The sequence below is a fragment of the Rana temporaria genome, chromosome 2 (assembly GCF_905171775.1).
Source record: "Rana temporaria chromosome 2, aRanTem1.1, whole genome shotgun sequence".
NCBI classification, from domain to species: domain Eukaryota; kingdom Metazoa; phylum Chordata; class Amphibia; order Anura; family Ranidae; genus Rana; species Rana temporaria.
The window spans coordinates 182,742,633-182,761,148 of NC_053490.1; the positions used below are offsets into that span (position 1 = coordinate 182,742,633).

Consider the following 18,516-nt stretch of genomic DNA (forward strand, 5'->3'; position numbering starts at 1 on the left):
GTAAATGCGAATATAGTACATCTATACAAAACTAGATTTACAGTATAAAGACTGCGGGAGGGCAGCGTACCTAACCTGAGATGAAATGAACAGTCCATTGAAGAATACATGTAGCTGAAGCACAGCTGCCCAAGAATAGCAGCATATAACTGCTCGGGGGGGGGGGGGGGTACTAACTCCTCATCTGCAGTGGTGCTTTATTGCTGTTTAATGAAGCCAAGAGTAAATACATTGGGCAAAGTTACAATTTGCGCCATTGTGGTGGTTTTGGCTGAAAAGCAATATTTCACACTACTTGCTTGAAATGGTAGCGGAAACAGATGCCCTTAAGACCCCTTTCACACTTGTGAGGGCATTTTGCAGGCGCTATAGCGTTAAAAATAGCGCCTGCAATCCGCCCTTAAACTGCTGCTCTATTCACTCCAGTGTGAAAACCTGAGGACTTTGGAGCACATTAGCAGCGGTGAACTCACCGCTGCTAATGCGCTCCTGCCCATTGAAATCAATGGGCAGCGCTGCGGTACTGACGCCAATACGCCGCTGTAGAGGCGCATTGTGGGTGGTATTAACCCTTTGTCGGCCGCTAACTGGGGTTAAAAGTGCCCCGCTAGTGGCACTTTTACCGCCAACGCTATGGGCGTCAGGCGGTGTGAAAGGGTCAAAATGATGCACTAAACTTACATAGGGAGTGATTCAAATGGGTAGTAAAGTTCAGCGCATACTCATGTACAGAAAATAACAGGAAACTACCTGTTTGTATTCTAGTATAGAAGATAACAAAACAGACAAGGTCAGACAGAAATGTGCCTGGGACCTCAAGGCATCTTATGATCTCCCTGTTATAACTCTAAATCCTTTCAATACATACAATTTAATAATATTTTTTTTTATATATATATATATATATATATATATATATATATATATATATATATATATATATATATATATATATATATAAAAAAGAAAAAAAAAAAAAGGAGATTTTTTTTTTAATAGTGCACCACTTCAATGAGGACTTCAGTATGTTCTTTTTTTTTATGTACAAAAAATAATAATAACGTCACAATTATTTCAAGTGTTATTTTCTTCTTTTTCTTCTAGTCAAAAGCGATTTCTTTCACATCACTGTGATTTTTAAAGTTCATCATGTTTCGTATCTGCTGGAACAAAAGAAACACAGAAGGCAATCGTGAACACCAAACAATGAAGGTTGATCTTTTTCAGATGATTTCACCAGCATGCTGTGTTGTGACACACTACTACTGTAAAAACAGATTATACCATCATTCCCACTTACTTACTGGTAAGCAAGCAATATATTCCTGCTGTGTATGAAAACATTCACAAGATGTGGGTGCAGCTTAGTATTGATTACATTCGGTTATACATGGGCTCTATCCATTTAAGTAGAGTAATGACACTATACTCGAGTTCAAGGAACCTTTAGATGTCATTCTGTTATTCTCAGGCAGAAATGGCTATATGCACAGACCAACTGCCACTCTGTTTAATGGGAAAACATGGAACTAAAGGGCTCATGCACACATGATGTAAAAAAAAAAAAATGCAGCTTTTACAGGTGTTTGATGATTTTTTTCCAGCCTCTAAATGCACCTCTATGTTAGCCTATTTGGCCTTGTACATTTAGGTATTAACAGGCATATTAGAAGAGGAGTAGAGGTAAAAAATAAATAAAAAAATTACTCAGGAGAGGCGCATTTGGGCAGAAAAAAACACTGAACGCGCCTAAAGGCATGTCAATTAATATTCTGGTTAAAGGAATACATGAACGCTTGAAGTGCTAGGTGCGTTTTTTTAAGCTGCTTTTTCCTCCCCTGGAGCAAAGGTGTTCAGGAGAGTAAGAAAAAAAAGCACCCTGTGTGCATGAGGCCAACGTGTGCACTTTAAGAGGCCTCTTCAATAAAGTGCATTCAGTTGGATTTCATCTTTTAGTGAAATGGCACAACTTTACTGAATAAAAAAAGTTGATTGACAGCACAGTAGACTGAGCTATGTAAACATATTAGCTGTAAACAATGCCTGTCATTAAAGGGATAGAATAATAATAATAAAAAAAAAAAAACACGAACGATAAGCGTATTGTACTATGTCTTTCTTGTCTTGGTTAACAGCAGGTTGTGTCTGCACAAATGCATTTTTGCATATAGAACGATAGATTCCAATGTTCAAAGCAGAACTCCAGCCATACACAACAATAGCTTATTACCCCCTTTACCCCCACCTCCCACTGGCCCATTAGATGGGCTTTAGTGCTTGGGAGGTGGCACATCTTCTGTATCATGTGACCATTGTAAATTGGCTCTCAAGAAGCCTTGACCAAAACCTGTGGATGACAGCTTAGTCGTGTTCTGGGATCACACATACACTCGCAGCACAAAACCCCACCTCTCACTGCTGCATATATGCATTATTCAGTATACTTACCTGGCAGGGGAGACACCATGATCATGAAGGTGGTTCTCCCAGGGCGAGGCACGGTTATTGCACACTCTAGGCCGTGCTGATCGTGGTTGTCTTCCCTGCCGCTTCTCGGCCTTTTGGCTGGGACTGGGTGTGGTATCTGTCCTTATCAGTTGTCAGCGGAGCGCTGAAGCACCTCCTACATGGGGAGGGTGGATGCAATCCAATGACGTCATTGCACCTGGAAGGATGGTTTCAGCAGGGACTACGCTGTGCTGCCCGACAGAATACTGGGGGCCGGCCCATGGTTGAGTCTGAGCCATCTGGAAGGGTGCTCCTGGTGAGGATGGGTGCTGTGCTTGGTCTTGGTCTTTTTGCCGAGTTCTAGTCTGGCCTTCTGGCTGGCTGGTGTAAGTGCTATCTCTGTCAGCGATCCGGTAGGAGGAGCTGGTAATGCCCTGGGATATGACGGGGTAGGACCATGCAAATCCGCCGGGTTGGCTGGCAGGGGTGGAGGGCTGCACTGGCCGGTCGGGGGGTCGGATATGGAACGAAAAGCCTATGGTGCATGTGCCCCTGGAGTGGCAGTCCAGGGGTATCTGAAGATCACTGTGTGTGAGGGACACATTGATTTAAGATACCACGGTCACTGCACCAGATACACGCTTTTTTTTAGCACCTGCCTCCTGGGCCGGGCCTTTTGGCTAGGACCGGAGGAATTTTTTATTCCTGGCCGGAGGGCCTGGTCATTGTTTCACCACAATGGCCACTTCTTTCACCCTCCTCTTCACTATCCCTTCCCCCACTTTATTTTATTTAAGCCTGTGTTTGTCACTTTTTTGTCTTTTTTTGTTGTGCACGTTTTGTGACACTGTGTGATTAGTAGGGTGCGGGTCCTCGGGCCAGCCCTGAATGTCTTGGGAGTGGGTGGACATGGCCTTTTGGCTTAGTTCGCCTGCTCTCATGGGGTCTCCCTTCGGGGGAGCCCCAACTAGTACTGGGAGGGTTCTGTTTCGGCAGTCCCTCCGAGGAAGTTGGGTCCGTGTCGGCTTCGGTTGCTCGGACCACAGTACCTCAGTCCCCGTCTGGAGCCTAACGCCCCGGGGGATCAGGGTTTGGGTCCCTCTTCACAGGAGGACCACTTGACGTTGCACCCGTCTGCACGTTTTTGTGAACACTCTTTATGTGTGTGCACATTTTTTCTGCACCGGGTGGAGTTTTTTGGGTGTGTTCACACGCCATAGGCTTTTCAAAAAAAATAAATATATATGCATTATTCAGTTGGCAAGAGGTTAAAAGATAAAAATGACAAAAACAGCTTTTGCTGCAATATTCAGCTTTAATCCAGAGATTTCCAACATCTACTTTATTTCTGTCACTGGATGTCCTCAGTCTGACGGCCAGCATCAATCAACCCACTTCCTTTGAAGCCAGTTCATCCTGGATCCATCCCAGCCAATGACTGCACAGTGAAAGGAGAAGCAGCACAGTGATGAGTTCATCTCTCTGTCACTATGCTTTTTCTTCCAGTTTATTAAGTTATATCTGCCTGGAGTTTTAAACTATAGCTAAAGCCAAATATTTTTTTTTTTTTAGTTGGGGTTAAGTGGGGAAAGGTCAGAACGGTTGATGTTTTTCCTGTCTGTTTATCCTGCTGTCTATTGGCACATGGGCAGAAAATACACACTTTTACAGTTGTCACTGATATATTTTTTATATATAAGTTAGAGGGAAAACCATTCAATATGGTCATGTGTTCTGGAGACAACTTGGTGGGTACTCCCTTTGGCAAGCTTTCCTCCCATTTTTGTAGCATCTCTAGGGCAAGGAGTAATGGAAAATCTCCCCAACAGGACACAGAAAGCAATGAGACATTTTCCTACTCTACATTCAAAGAGGTGATCTTTGACCTAAAACAAGGCCATAGGTATACCTTGTGAAGTCTGAGTCACTATTCTGTAGAATTTCATCATACACCTGCTGAAGTTTTATAAAGCAGCTATATTGTGGTGTACAGACTTGTGCCAGTATGCTGCAAAAGAACCATACCTGTGACAAGCCCCAACCTGTACAGTTTTTACCTCCCTCCAACCTAACCATTGCTATATTTAATCAAAACTGCCATGTTACATAGCAATATAATATTTATTTCACGTTAGACAGATATGTGTGTTACTGTGTTACAAATTGGTATGACAGAAGTCAGCAGTCATAATACAAGAGACAGCTAGAAACCGCTGTCATACTATAGCAATCGACTGCTATGAGGCAACAGGAAACGGTCAGAAGCTGCTGGAATATTAAAGGCTGCTGTCACCTCACTTATAAAAAAGCACAGAGTGCAATCAGAAATGTGTACCCTGTAGCTCTAGAAGTGCACAAATAAAAGTCACAATACTATACCGCACAATCTTCTTTGCAAACGTCACTATTTTAGGTAGGTAAGCCTTGATTGTGAATTCACTTGCAGCCTGGACCAATGGCTCAGGCAATACAATGGGTATAGAAAAGAATCACCCCAGCTAAATGTACTTATAACATGCAAGTGAAAGACACCAATATGTCAGATTTTTTTTTTTCCAAAAACAATCACCAAGTTTTTTTTTGTTAAACCACATATTGCTTTAATTACATCCTTTAGTCTGGTGGGACATGACTCTACTAACTTTCACATCTAGACTTTTCAGTATTTGCAGAACTGCTAATATTTTATGGTGACCGTTTGTGGACTCCAGTCATTCCACAGATTTTCAATAGGGTTTAAAGGAGTTGTAAATAAGAAAAATGTTATGCTGAAATGACTGTTTACAGGGTATAGAGGCATAATAGTTAACTGATTCCTTTTAAAAACTATTAAAAATAGATGAAAATCAATCGTATAATGTACCTGTAGTTTCTTTTTTGCATGAGGTTCCCTGCCTCTCTGCTGTACAGTGCATACAGAGCCACAGAGCAGTGATGGTTTGGAAAACTAAACTGATCCAAAGGGGAGGTGCTGTGGGGTTTTAGACACACAGTAATCACACCTGCTTGAAGTTAGTGACCACAAAGAGAAAGCTCCCAGCACTGTGGTTATCAGGAAACAGACAACCAAGAAGTGTGGAGATCAGCAGATTTTCCTCAAGAATTTTTATGGTATTTTGCCCCATCCATTTTTCTTCAATCCTGACAAGTGTTACAGTTCCTGGAGCAGAGAACCCCCCCCATAACAGATTACCACCTCCATGCTTTACTGTAGGATTGGTGTTATTTGGATGGTGAGCTATATTGGATTTCCACCAGACATATTGTTTGGTGTTTTGAGGCCAAATAAATAGATTTTAGTCTCATCTGACCATAACACCTTTTCCCATGTGGCCTCAGAATCTTCAAGGTGCGTTTTGGCAAAGCTCAGCCAAGACTGTATGTTGCTTTTCTTGAGGAGTGGCTGGTGCTTTCATCCAGTTTGGAGCAACGTCCTGATCCAAGGAGGGTCTGTGTTGTACGAAATACCTTCCACTTCTTAATATACTTCATTGTGCTTCTAGGAATTGAGATAAAGCCTTTTACATTTGTTTGTTTCCATCTCCTGACTTGTGCCTGTCCACAACGTTATCCGAGAGATCTTTTGACAGTGCCTTGCCACCCATAGTTGATTGTTTGCTTCAGTTGCACTACCAGGGACTTAAATGCTCCAGGAAAGCTCTTTTCATGCTGAGCTAACCAAAATGACCACAGCTGATCACAGTTGAAAGTCAAATGGCTTTATGTGCCATTGAGAAGGCGATTAGCTACACCTGATTGCTCCTTCTTCCAACTCAGTGATTCTGTTTTTGATTTTTTTTTCTGACAACTGTTGGTGTTATATAATTAACTTGGATGTTATACATTGCACTACAGCTGGATAAAACAAAAAATGTGCCCGTCTTCATTTCAGGTTGCAAAGCAACATAATGTGATTATTTTAAAGGGGGGAGGTGTGGGGTGATTGATTTATTTACCCACTGTATATATTTTTCTGATCAGTATGTGTTTACATTCCATATCATCTGCATGCACCTAACATGTTCAAAGCTTAAGGCCTCATTCACATGGACGGACCGTTCGGGTCCGCCTGTCAGTTTTCACAGCGGGCCTGAACGGCCGCCCATGCATTCCTATGGAGCGTCGGATGTCAGTGGAGACATGTCCGCTGACATCCGACCCTATCCTATCCGCTAAAAACAGACGTATGGGGGGCACATCCCCATCCGTCCATGCAGATCGGATCGGGTAAGATCTGATGAAAACGGACATGCTGTCCGTTTTCATCAGATCGCTCCATAGGAGACAGCGGTGACCGACAAGCCCCTCCCTGCTCAGTGATCAGAGAGGAGCTTGTCATCCGTCGGCTCAGCGGAGATCTGCGGACTGATCTCCCGCTGAGCTGGCGAGAGCAGGCGGACTCCATAGGAATGGAGTCCGCCTTGTGTGAATGGGGCCTAATTGTGGGAGACATAAGCTACCTTAATGTGAGCTACTGAATAAGGGAATTACCTGGAGTAGAATTATAATAGCATTATTAGACCTCATGCACACTGGACATTTTCTGCTGCTCCTAGGGGCGTTTGGCATTTTGTTTCCCTGCCTCTAAATGCCTCTCTATGTTAGCCTATGTCACAATGCACACATGTATTTAGTGAAGTTTAGTGGCAGAAAAAAAAAAAAAAACACAGCCAATGCATACAGGAGCAGCACAGTTTTGGTCAAAATAAATAAAAATATTGACGCAACTAAACAAGTTACACTAGTTCACAAGAGTCAAGTGTTTTTTCTGCCAAAACTCTGCTGCCAGAGGAAATGGAATCTAGAACACTTTGTGAAACTCCAGTGTTCTTGAGGCCTTACAATTATGTTAGTACCAGACTATTGTAAAATTAACCATTGATCAGAGCAGAACATTCAGAACTTAAGTAATACACTTTTATTTGCTAACATCAAGCAAAGACATCTAAAATGTTTGGAAAGCATGCATCTTGAAGAACCTGACATAGTGAATAACGTGCATGTATTTATTATTTTATTGCTAATGCTGTTTTATAACTGTAGTCTGTTAAAATAAAACCCACATTTTTGACCAATGTACTTGAAAAGGGCTAATGATGAAATTATTAAATATCAGTGGGGAATAGATGAGATTACACAAATCCATACTCTTACCAGTGGCAGAGGCCTGTGTATCGTTCTTTTTCTGCTGGTCTATCCTTTTCAGAAGTTGTCTGATCTCATTGTCGTAGTTTGTCCACTCTGGTACTATCCGTGCAGCAGCTTTTAGTTTTGGTTCTTTTGTTTTGGGATTATTACACTGTGATGTAACACAAAACATAATCAATTGTTATGTACACAAAACAATTTTATACAGATTAGTAAACATTTCCATTTTTCAAATTAGGTCAAATAAATGTAATTATATCATTTTTTTTTGTTATTAAAGTAAAACCACACTTTTGTGGTGTCAAACAATCCAGATAAACCACATGCACTGCAAGGATTTTAGCATTTTTTTCTTACTTTCCTCTGTTCCAAAGATATGGATATTTGTTTTACCATACTCTCTTAAAGTGGAAGCAAACCCTCCAAAGATTTCATCTTGGCCTCTGTTTAATCTACAACCGACATGAAGCTACACATGTGATCAGTTATGACACCAGCCATTGGTTAGTTTGACAGTTTGGTTGAGAACACAACCAATGTGACGGGTATATTCCTGGCACGTGCCGGAAAGGAAATCGTTTTTTGAAACTGTTAAATCTATGGGTTTACTTCTGCTTTAAAGTAACTGCTAAATTTGAGAATCTGCCTTCACAATCATGCCCTGATCAATCTCCGCTTTGTAACATATAAATAGCTCAAGCAAACCTTTAATATTGAAAGCATCTCACAAAAATAAATAAAACACAGCAACTTTCCATACTGCAGGGGATGCTTTTTTGAATCTCTCCAGTGGGGGTACAGACAATAAACTCCTGACAGAAGATATAGCACTTTTACATTATTTTCAAAACAAACAAAAAGTTTATTATTTTTCAGCTTTACATACACTTTAAAATGTCTCAGCAAAAATATGACAGAAAATATAACAAAAAGTAAAAGTAGTTGCCTTGACCTGCACTGGATTAACTGGTGCTGAAATCTGACTGGCTGTGAACTGCCTTCTTCCTTTTTATACACTGGCCTTTAAATGTTTTACATGTACAAAAGTAATATGACTTTTTTACTGTCCTACAATTTATTCCACTGAACTCTAGCAAAAGAGCTTCTGACAGCCAATAAGATGATAACAAATAACAGGCGGAGATGTAAACTGCACAAGTTACTGTATGAAATTCCTCGGTGAAATTCCCTCTCTCTTCAAAGTGCCGCGCAGTACAACAAACTGCAATTGTAACCCAACTGCTTATATTATTGCAGATATCTCTTTAAATCAATATATTATGCCAAGGGCTGTCAAGATCTTTAAGATGCTGTTTGAATAGCTGTCATATGTTTCCCCATGACCACCCCAGGCAATAATGCAGTTCTACTTTCTAGTCGTTGACAGATTACAGAATAGTTTATTGACTTGTACAAATTGAGCATTTACAGAATAAGACATGCTCCCAGGCGGTGTGCTGTACATTTTCTCTTCATTCTTTTTTTTTCAACACATTCAATACAGAATGAGAATTCCAAGCCTACGGATAAGATCTTTCCCATGGCTTATTAGACTTGATCCCTTTAGGCACAGGTGGAACAAGAAGCTGCCGCATTCGATTAAGAACTGAAAACAAAAAGGAACCAATTTCCTAACACTGTAAAGAAAGCACAATGTCAGAAAGATATATGGGCTCTGGAATACAGTTAACCAGATGGAACATTTAGCTTACTGTACAAAGCAAAATGTCCTGAAACTATGTTTCGCCAAGCTAAATTTACCCATAATAAGGGTGTGTAGTGAGCATTGAAATTGAGAGTCAGTTCCTGTCCAGACACTTTACAAATATAAGGTCATGGCTCATTCTGGAGTCAGTCAAGTCTACTTTCCCTGAATAACTGTCATGTCAGTTCAATGCACAAGATAAATAAAAACTAGCAAGGCAAAAATTAAAGTACAGTCGCATATAAATACAAAATTAAGCAAACAAGTGGACAACATCCTCTGGCAGACAGAAGGTAAGTGTCAGAGCAGATGATCATAGTTCAGTTATTTCTAGCTGGTGAATAGATACCATTCATAAAGAACTTCATCCAGTTTTGGTGGCATCTGCCTGATGGAGGGCTCTCACTGTTGCTGATTTTCTGTATATAACAGCTGCAAACTAGGCAAAAGCTAGTGCTATTGGACACATCATAGATGCTAGTGAATGGTCAGAAATACTGTATATACATAATCCGATCCCCACAAAGTCTTTTTGGTGAGCTTCTCCCTAAACAGAAGCGCCCCAGTTGCATGAGCATTCCTGTTTTCGGTAATGGAGAAGGAGGAGTTACAAGAAGACAGCCCTATGTGGATAATGGTGATCATGCAAGGTTCTCCAACCTACCCTTTTGTTTTTCTCCCTGAGGCTGTTGTGAGCTGACAATTGTTACCCAGTCAAAAAATGCCAGATAAACTGACATGCCAGGAAACTGACATCTAATATCTATAAGCACCTTTAAAAACAGCTAATTTATAGAGACTTTTTTTAGAGAATAATGCAGACGGACATTGCTGGCCTTTCCCCTTGAGAATTCTGGTTACCTGGATATCATGCTTATGCTTTGATTTTAATAACACCCAGGTCACTTATCTGGAACATGTACAGCATAAGGAAGGAGATTTTACACTCATTTTCAGCATGTTTGTACCAGGGCTGTAATGCCAATACTACTGAAGCCCGACACCATCAGGCATCTAGCATAAGCAATAGCCGCATAGATAGCCTCTGTACTTCTTTCACTGTCCACATCAAAAAAACAGATAAGGTCACCATATACCGGAAAACTATCTGTGCTACTTACAGTATATCTCAGTTTCATGCTCCCTCACAGCGCTTGTTTCAGACAGCAAGAACATGAACTATAATCATAACAATATTCATTAATCTGCTATCTGAAAGCTATTTAAAGCCCACCAATGTCCATTATTTGTAGGTATATTAAAACATAGCTGTGCAGACTGGCCCAGCCAACAATCAGCTTGGGTGTATGATGAACTGCAAGGGGACTAGGAGACTGGAAATGCCAGAGCTTACTTTATGAGTAGCGTGACTGCGCGCCATTCTCCTGTGCATAGAATATTTGACTTTGACATTAATCACACAGAAAGCTCTCACAAAACCAGACTGTGAAGCTCCCGTTCATTTCAGTATACAACCACATAAACAGAGAGGTTGGCTATTCAGTGTGGCAGAACTGAGGTTTAATAAAGCAATGAGCTGTAAAAAAAATTACATTTCTGCACTCTTGACCCTGTACAGTATAGCTTTCTGTTACAAGTTACTGGGATTTAATCCCCAAATCCAAGCACGTATAAAAAGACAGCATTTTCTCCAGTTATACATATACACTGACACTAAAAGAGGGGTCAGTATTCTGAACCAATCAGGGCTCTGATGCTTTACAGGAAACATGCTTAAATGAGGGGACAGCACAGGAATGACCTCATCACCTGGGATGAGCTCAGGCGGGTTTGGACACGAGTCAGATTGAGGGAAACAGTATTCCACAATACACCGATCAGCTATAACATTAGGACCACTGACAAGTAAAGGGAATATCTTGTTACAATGGCATCTAAAAATTGGTGGGATCGCAGTTTGTTGTGTATGGGGCTATGAAGCCCATGGTGACCCATGTCCACAGCCAAAAGCTTCTACAATGGCCACATGAACATCAGAACTGGACTACAGAGCAATGGAAGAGGGTGGCCTGGTCTGATGAATCACATTTTCTTTTACATCATATGTGTGTCACTTACCTAGGGGAAGAGATGGCCCCAGGATGTGGTATAAGAATGCAAGTCGGCAGAGGCAGTGTAATGCTTTGGGCAATGTTCTGCTGGGAAACTTTGGGTCCTGCCATTTATGTAAATGTTACTTTGGTGTTCATGCCTCAGTGGGTCAGAGCTGTTTTAGCACAAGGGGGCCATACTCAATTTTAGGTTGGTGGTCATAATGTTTTTGCTGATTGGTGTATAGGATTATGGTGTCAGAATTGTACTCAGAAGAAATTACTAATATTTAGAATTAGTATTTTGGGGTGGGGCGTGGCCGCCCAAGTTGACTAAGTTGTTTAACTAATACATTATGCCTGGGTTGCCTCCTACTAGGACAGACACCTCCAAAGAAGTTGCATACTGTTTGACGTGGCAGCCTGGGACTTGCATATTGCTGCACCCAGGTTTCCCTATTTTGGGAGCAGGAGCTGGCTATTGGGAGTTAGGCGGGAAGCTCATTGCCCTCCTTTCTAGGATAGAAGCCTCAAGCGCTGGGGTAACGATATGAGAAGTGTACACATCCACTGGAAGCATAGGAGCTCGTGGGACATTAAGGAGCACGGGCAGGTGCAGGGGTTAAGTGTGTCCTAGGGAGTGATTCTAACTGTAGGGGGGATGGTCTTACTAGAACATGACAGAGATCACTGCTCCCGATGACAGGGAGCAGTAGATCCCTGTCATGTTGCTAGGCAGAACAGGGAAATGCACTTAAACCCCCCTTCTGCCCAGACCAATTTTCAGCTTTCAGCGCTGATGCAATTTGAATGACAATTGCATGGTCATACAACACTGTACCCAATTTATCATTTTCTTCCCCACAAATAGAGCTTTCTTTTGGTGGTATTTGATCACCTCTGCGGTTTTTAGTTTTTGTTAAAAAAAAAATAAAAAAGACTGATTTAAAAAAAAAATACACACACACACACACACATATATATATATATATATATTTTATATATATATATATATATATATATATATATATATTTTGTTATAAAATTTTGTAAACAGGTTATTTTTCTTCTTCATTGATGTACGCTGATGAGGCTGCACTGATGGGCACAGATAAGACGGCACTGGTGGGCACTGATGGGCATTGATAGGTGGCACTGGTGGGCATTGATAGGTGATACTGATAGCTGGCAGTAATGGGCACTGATAGGTGGCAGTGATGGGCACCGATGGGTGGCAATAATGGGCACCGATTGGCACTGGTAGGGTACACTGATAGGCAGCATTGCTAGGTAGCACTGATTGGCACCACTGGTGGGCATTGATAGGTGGTACTCATGGGCATTGATAGGTGGCACTCATGGGCATTGATAGGTGGCAATGGCAGGTGGCACTGGCAGGGGGTACATATTATACAGATGAGGCAGCATTGCCTCTTCCTCTTCAGGACCAATGTCCCTTGCACACAAGCCGGTGATCGGCGCTTTTTTCTCCTCACGCTGTCAGAGCCAGGAGAAAAAAAAAGATTAACAATCCTTTATTTACATCCCTTACATGGATCTGTGATGACCGAGTCTCAGTGACTTGGCGATCACAGGGGCGCACAAGGAGCACGCGAAGCGTAGGATGTCTATTGACGGCCTTCCGGCAATTGGGGTCAGTGCTTTGGCCAACATTTGGCTATAGCGTGGACGCCAAGTTTTTAAAGACACATAAGTATGCTACTTGCATAATTAGTATTTTTTGAAATTTGTTTTATTTGCAATGAAAACTAGCCTTATGCCCCGTACACACCATCACTTTATGTGATGAAAAAAAACAACGTTTTTAAAAACGTCACTTTAATTGACCGTGTGTGGGGGAAAACGTCGTTTTATGTCTTGTAAAAAACGACCAAAAAAAATTGAAGCATGCTTCAATTTTATGTGTCATTTTTCAAAACGTAGTTTTTTACTTCACAGAAATTGACCGTGTGTAGCAAAAAACGTCGTTTAAAAAGACGTTTTTACACCCGCGCATGCCCAGAAGCGAGCTTCAATGGAAAAAGTGGTGAGAACGTAACCTCGCTTTGCTAGAACATTGTGAGAAAAAGATGGTGTGTAGGCAACTTCGTCTATGAAAATTGAAGTTTCAAAAACGTCATTTTTTACTTCACAGAAAATGTCGTTTTTTTTCATCACATAAAGTGATGGTGTGTATGCGGCATTACAGGATACCTGAGATTACGGATGAATATAATACATTTAGTTATAAAATATAAGCCTCACTCTATGGCTGTAAATTCTAAACCAGGGCAGAGAATATTTGTGTTTTTACTGATTTAAAAGAGAAAATAGAAAAGTACAGTTTATAAAGAGGTTGAGAGTTCAGGAAGTATTAAAAAAAAGAAGATATAAATCTGAATGAAATGGGGAAATTCCCTTATTCCTGTGTGCAGAATGCGTTTATATACTCAACCCTATCCATTTACAAATGGACCCCAAACCTTAGTGGTTCAGGTACACGAGGATTTAGATATTTGCCCAGTACCAGATACCTGGACCTCCTTTACAGATTAATACATTTTTATAGGGAGTGAAGAATTTTTTTATAAAGCAGGGCAGTGTCTCTTAAGCTTTATAGGAAAAAGGGAAGGATGCCATTTTTTACAGTAGAGAGGCCCCCTTATCTTGAGGAGGGACACCCACATTAAGATGTTGTTGTTAGAAATACATTTTGTTTCTAGACGTGTTGCCTGGAAATCAACAGTTTGGTTTAGATAGAGCTTATGGTTTTAAAACAGAGAAATGTTTATATATATATATATATATATATATATATATATATATATATATATATATATATATATATATATATATATATATATATATACACACATAAAAAAAACAACTTTAATGTGTTCATAGATTTACAGTATGTGTTGAATGTTTATTTTTTGGTTTGGTTGTGAAGAGATTTCCAACAACTATTGGTAAGTTTATGGAATGTGTTGGGCACATAATATTAAGCCCATTTTCAAATGCACTGTTTAATTGGAATAATATGTGGTAAATGCTGCATCGCTACTAAATTACATGTATTTAATGGTACCAAAATTTCCTCTCCTGAGGAATCTGATCAGATAGTCAAGTAGCTTTAAAAGGTTAGGAAATGTGCAATTACCAATTTTAAAAGTAAAAAATAATAATGTTTTAATAAGAGGTTTTTATTTGTTTAAAATGTCTTTTTGATTAACATGTCTTGTGAAATTAGAAAGTCGGCTTCAGCCAGTCTCAAACCACAAGGGAGACAGTGCGAAAATTTTGAGATGTATATACTGTATACAAAAAGTGTGGATATCTGAAGTCTGCAAAAGAGTAAAAAAAAGGGGGGACATTAAGTAGAATGTTTTGTTGAAATTACCAATGCTCATATTGTTGCAAATCTGAGGGGGATATTACTTTTAATTTTAAAAGGGATCCAAGGTGGTGCATACATGATTTAAACCATAAATATCACCGAATTCTAGCTCATATAATATTGCCATGTTGTAATTTATATTTAACATTAGAAATTAAATGGAGGTTTAATTAGTCCATAATATGTATTCAGTTTAAAATAACACTCACATTGATATACACATTTTTAAAAGGTTCTGGAAAATGAGTAAAGAGACTAATGCCGCGTACACACGACAATTTTTCGGGTTGTAAAAAATGGCGTTTTTTTAAATGTCATTAAAAACAATTGTGTGTGGGCTCCAGAGCATTTTTGACGATGTAAAAAATGGGCATTAAAAATTTAGAACATGCTCTAATTTTTCACGTTGTTTTTAACGTTGTCGTTTTTAACGTCGTAAAAAATGGTCGTGTGTAGCAAAAAACGTCGTTTAAAAAGACGTTTTTACACCCGCGCATGCCCAGAAGCGAGCTTCAATGGAAAAAGTGGTGAGAACGTAACCTCGCTTTGCTAGAACATTGTGAGAAAAAGATGGTGTGTAGGCAACTTCGTCTATGAAAATTGAAGTTTCAAAAACGTCATTTTTTACTTCACAGAAAATGTCGTTTTTTTTCATCACATAAAGTGATGGTGTGTATGCGGCATTACAGGATACATGAGATTACGGATGAATATAATACATTTAGTTATAAAATATAAGCCTCACTCTATGGCTGTAAATTCTAAACCAGGGCTGAGAATATTTGTGTTTTTACTGATTTAAAAGAGAAAATAGAAAAGTACAGTTTATAAAGAGGTTGAGAGTTCAGGAAGTATTAAAAAAAAGAAGATATAAATCTGAATGAAATGGGGAAATTCCCTTATTCCTGTGTGCAGAATGCGTTTATATACTCAACCCTATCTATTTACAAATGGACCCCAAACCTTAGTGGTTCAGGTACACGAGGATTTAGATATTTGCCCAGTACCAGATACCTGGAATCAGGTAATTTTTTTATAAAGCAGGGCAGTGTCTCTTAAGCTTTATAGGAAAAGGGGAAGGATGCCATTTTTTACAGTAGAGAGGCCCCCTTATCTTGAGGAGGGACACCCACATTAAGATGTTGTTGTTAGAAATACATTTTGTTTCTAGACGTGTTGCCTGGAAATCAACAGTTTGGTTTAGATAGAGCTTATGGTTTTAAAACAGAGAAATGTTTATATATATATATATATATATATATATATATATATATATATATATATATATATATATATATATATATATATATATATATATATATATATATATATATATATACACACACATAAAAAAAACAACTTTAATGTGTTCATAGATTTACAGTATGTGTTGAATGTTTATTTTTTGGTTTGGTTGTGAAGAGATTTCCAACAACTATTGGTAAGTTTATGGAATGTGTTGGGCACATAATATTAAGCCCATTTTCAAATGCACTGTTTAATTGGAATAATATGTGGTAAATGCTGCATCGCTACTAAATTACATGTATTTAATGGTACCAAAATTTCCTCTCCTGAGGAATCTGATCAGATAGTCAAGTAGCTTTAAAAGGTTAGGAAATGTGTTACATATATTGAATCCTTGAAATGCTAAGGTTTTTTGGTGTGAACGTTTGGATACAATCTTAAAGTGACTACTTTTTTGGACATATTACTTTTTGAATTCCCAGAATTTCAGCTGTAAAAGTGTTAATGATGTAATGTTTCTTATATTTATTACTGTTTTAGTATGCTTATGAAAATTATATATAAAGTTATAGTCAGAATATGTGCTTGGGTAAAATGTTCTGTTCTGGGACCCTCAGGGTTTCACTTGGGTCTGGAGGATGAGAGGAACTAAAGGCGTTTGTTTTATTGAATCCTGCTGCAATATTGGGGTTTGAGAAAAAATGTTCAGTTAAATCTATTGAATCTATATATGTAGATATGAAAACTGTTGATAGGAAATATTTGATTTCTGTATGCTTAATAGACTTGTTTGAATTACCAGACGATGCACTATTTGATGCAAAACGCGTCGGGTGACTCCACCGCTGCCACTTTGTACATTTGTTAAGCGCTGTTCACCTTTTTAAAATGTAAGTGTTCTTACCTACATTAAACATTGGTACCTATTCAGTATTACGCTATGTGCTCTTCTCTTCTTCTTTAATACTCCATTACATCGATTAAAATTTTTGACCCAAACTGGGTACCTCCTAGAAGCACCGATCTACCTGAATCGCTCTCCTGGTTTCCTTTTGGATTGACGTGTGAGTCGCCTCCGTGGGAACTGCAGTTGACGATCCAGGTCCGACAGTGGTTTATATTCCGCTCTTCTGACCCTCTGGACGTACGTCCATTAGGGTTCAGTATTTCGGGTAAGCTTCCTCTTCAGTGGTCGGTGGTAGATTTCTTTATTGAACTTCATCTCGGAGCACTGGGATTAATATCACCATCTCTTCCCACATTGAACTTTGATTATTATCATTTTTTCACTGAAGACCCTATATACACTACACAGTGTTCTTACAATTTATGGTTGAATTTATTGATATTATGTTTTATTACTTCCATTGATGCACTTTTATTCATTCATGTATTTGGGTGACTTTTACTTTGTATATGCGCTACATATTCTGTTTGTTTTGTTTGAATTAATGCAAGAAAAATTTTAACACCTCCACTGGGTAAGAAAGGCATTATCTAGTAGTTTAGTTGATTCTGTGGCTATTCATGTTGGATGGAGAGTATCCACCCAGCCCCATTCACATGAAGAAATTCCCCCCCCCCCCCCATTTATGCCTCTAGCCAGATGCTCGCTACTTGAAGAAATTACATCTTTTACATGGAAATCTTTGTTGTTCTAATGCCACAGGAGGTCCTGGGATGAGTCCAATAGCTTGGCAAAGCTATCATTTCTGTATGATCTTTCCTACACCTTTTGACGTTTTTAGGTTAAAGGAGGACTCCTACTGGGAAAATGTTTCAGGGAATGCCTAAGAGGGGGAGCCATGATGCCAACTCAAGGCCTTATTTAATTTCTCTTTGTATACTTTGCAATCAAATTTGTTATGTGTATGATTTCGAGGATAAAATATATTGGGGTAGAGCAGGCTAGGGAGGATTGTGTGAATTATAAGATAGACTTATATTAGGGTTTCTTTTAGGAACAAAGGGGAGAGTTGATAGGATATTGATCTTCTTTGATTATTGATTTTCTGCAAGCATTATTCATTTACATATATCTGCAATGCTTTATGAAACCAAGGCTGGGAGACTTTGTTACGCTTACATTTTAATGCTAAATTCTGTACTCAGGAAACAGTTAACATAAAAAAAAAGGAAAGTTGCCAGTAGCTTAGGCTTAACCGCAGGATATTTACAGAATCATGATAAAGCAAGAGCAAATCGATTGTGACACATACACATAAGATTTTGATAGGAAAATTACATATTATGGCAGAGTATCTGTGGGGGGTCAATAAACACATCCCACACAGGAGCCTGTCCTTATTTAAGAATATAGCATAAGTAACACACCCATGTCATGCGATATCCTCAATTATGAATCTTATAAAATAATGAACACAAAACTCAAAGCTTTGAGCAGTGTAAACTCTGATCTCTGTTAAATCATTATATATTGCATTGCTCCCTGCGCAGATCGGGGTGTGGCAGAATGGAGGGTCTTTCAACAATTTGTACAATATCAATTTTGACACAAA

At 39.3% G+C, this 18,516-nt stretch overlaps 1 protein-coding gene and 1 non-coding gene across 4 annotated transcripts in view; one reads left to right on the forward strand and one right to left on the reverse strand.

Annotated features, from left to right (window-relative positions):
* Positions 1–1,031: 1,031 nt before the first annotated feature.
* The window catches only part of UGGT2 (UDP-glucose glycoprotein glucosyltransferase 2), a 446,216-nt gene continuing 428,731 nt past the window's right edge, over positions 1,032–18,516 (reverse strand). For 2 of the 3 annotated variants that reach the window (XM_040336106.1, XM_040336104.1), the window contains exons 38-39: positions 7,603–7,747; positions 1,032–1,163 (exon numbers count right to left, since the gene is read on the reverse strand). In XM_040336106.1, coding sequence (XP_040192040.1) covers positions 1,138–1,163; positions 7,603–7,747 — 171 coding nt within the window. In that variant the 3' untranslated portion in view covers positions 1,032–1,137. The remainder of the gene's footprint in view (positions 1,164–7,602; positions 7,748–18,516) is intronic. The other variant, XM_040336105.1, reaches the window with a different exon arrangement.
* Positions 2,441–2,599, forward strand: LOC120929870. The gene has a single exon (XR_005747535.1). It is a non-coding gene; the product is annotated as a U1 spliceosomal RNA (small nuclear RNA).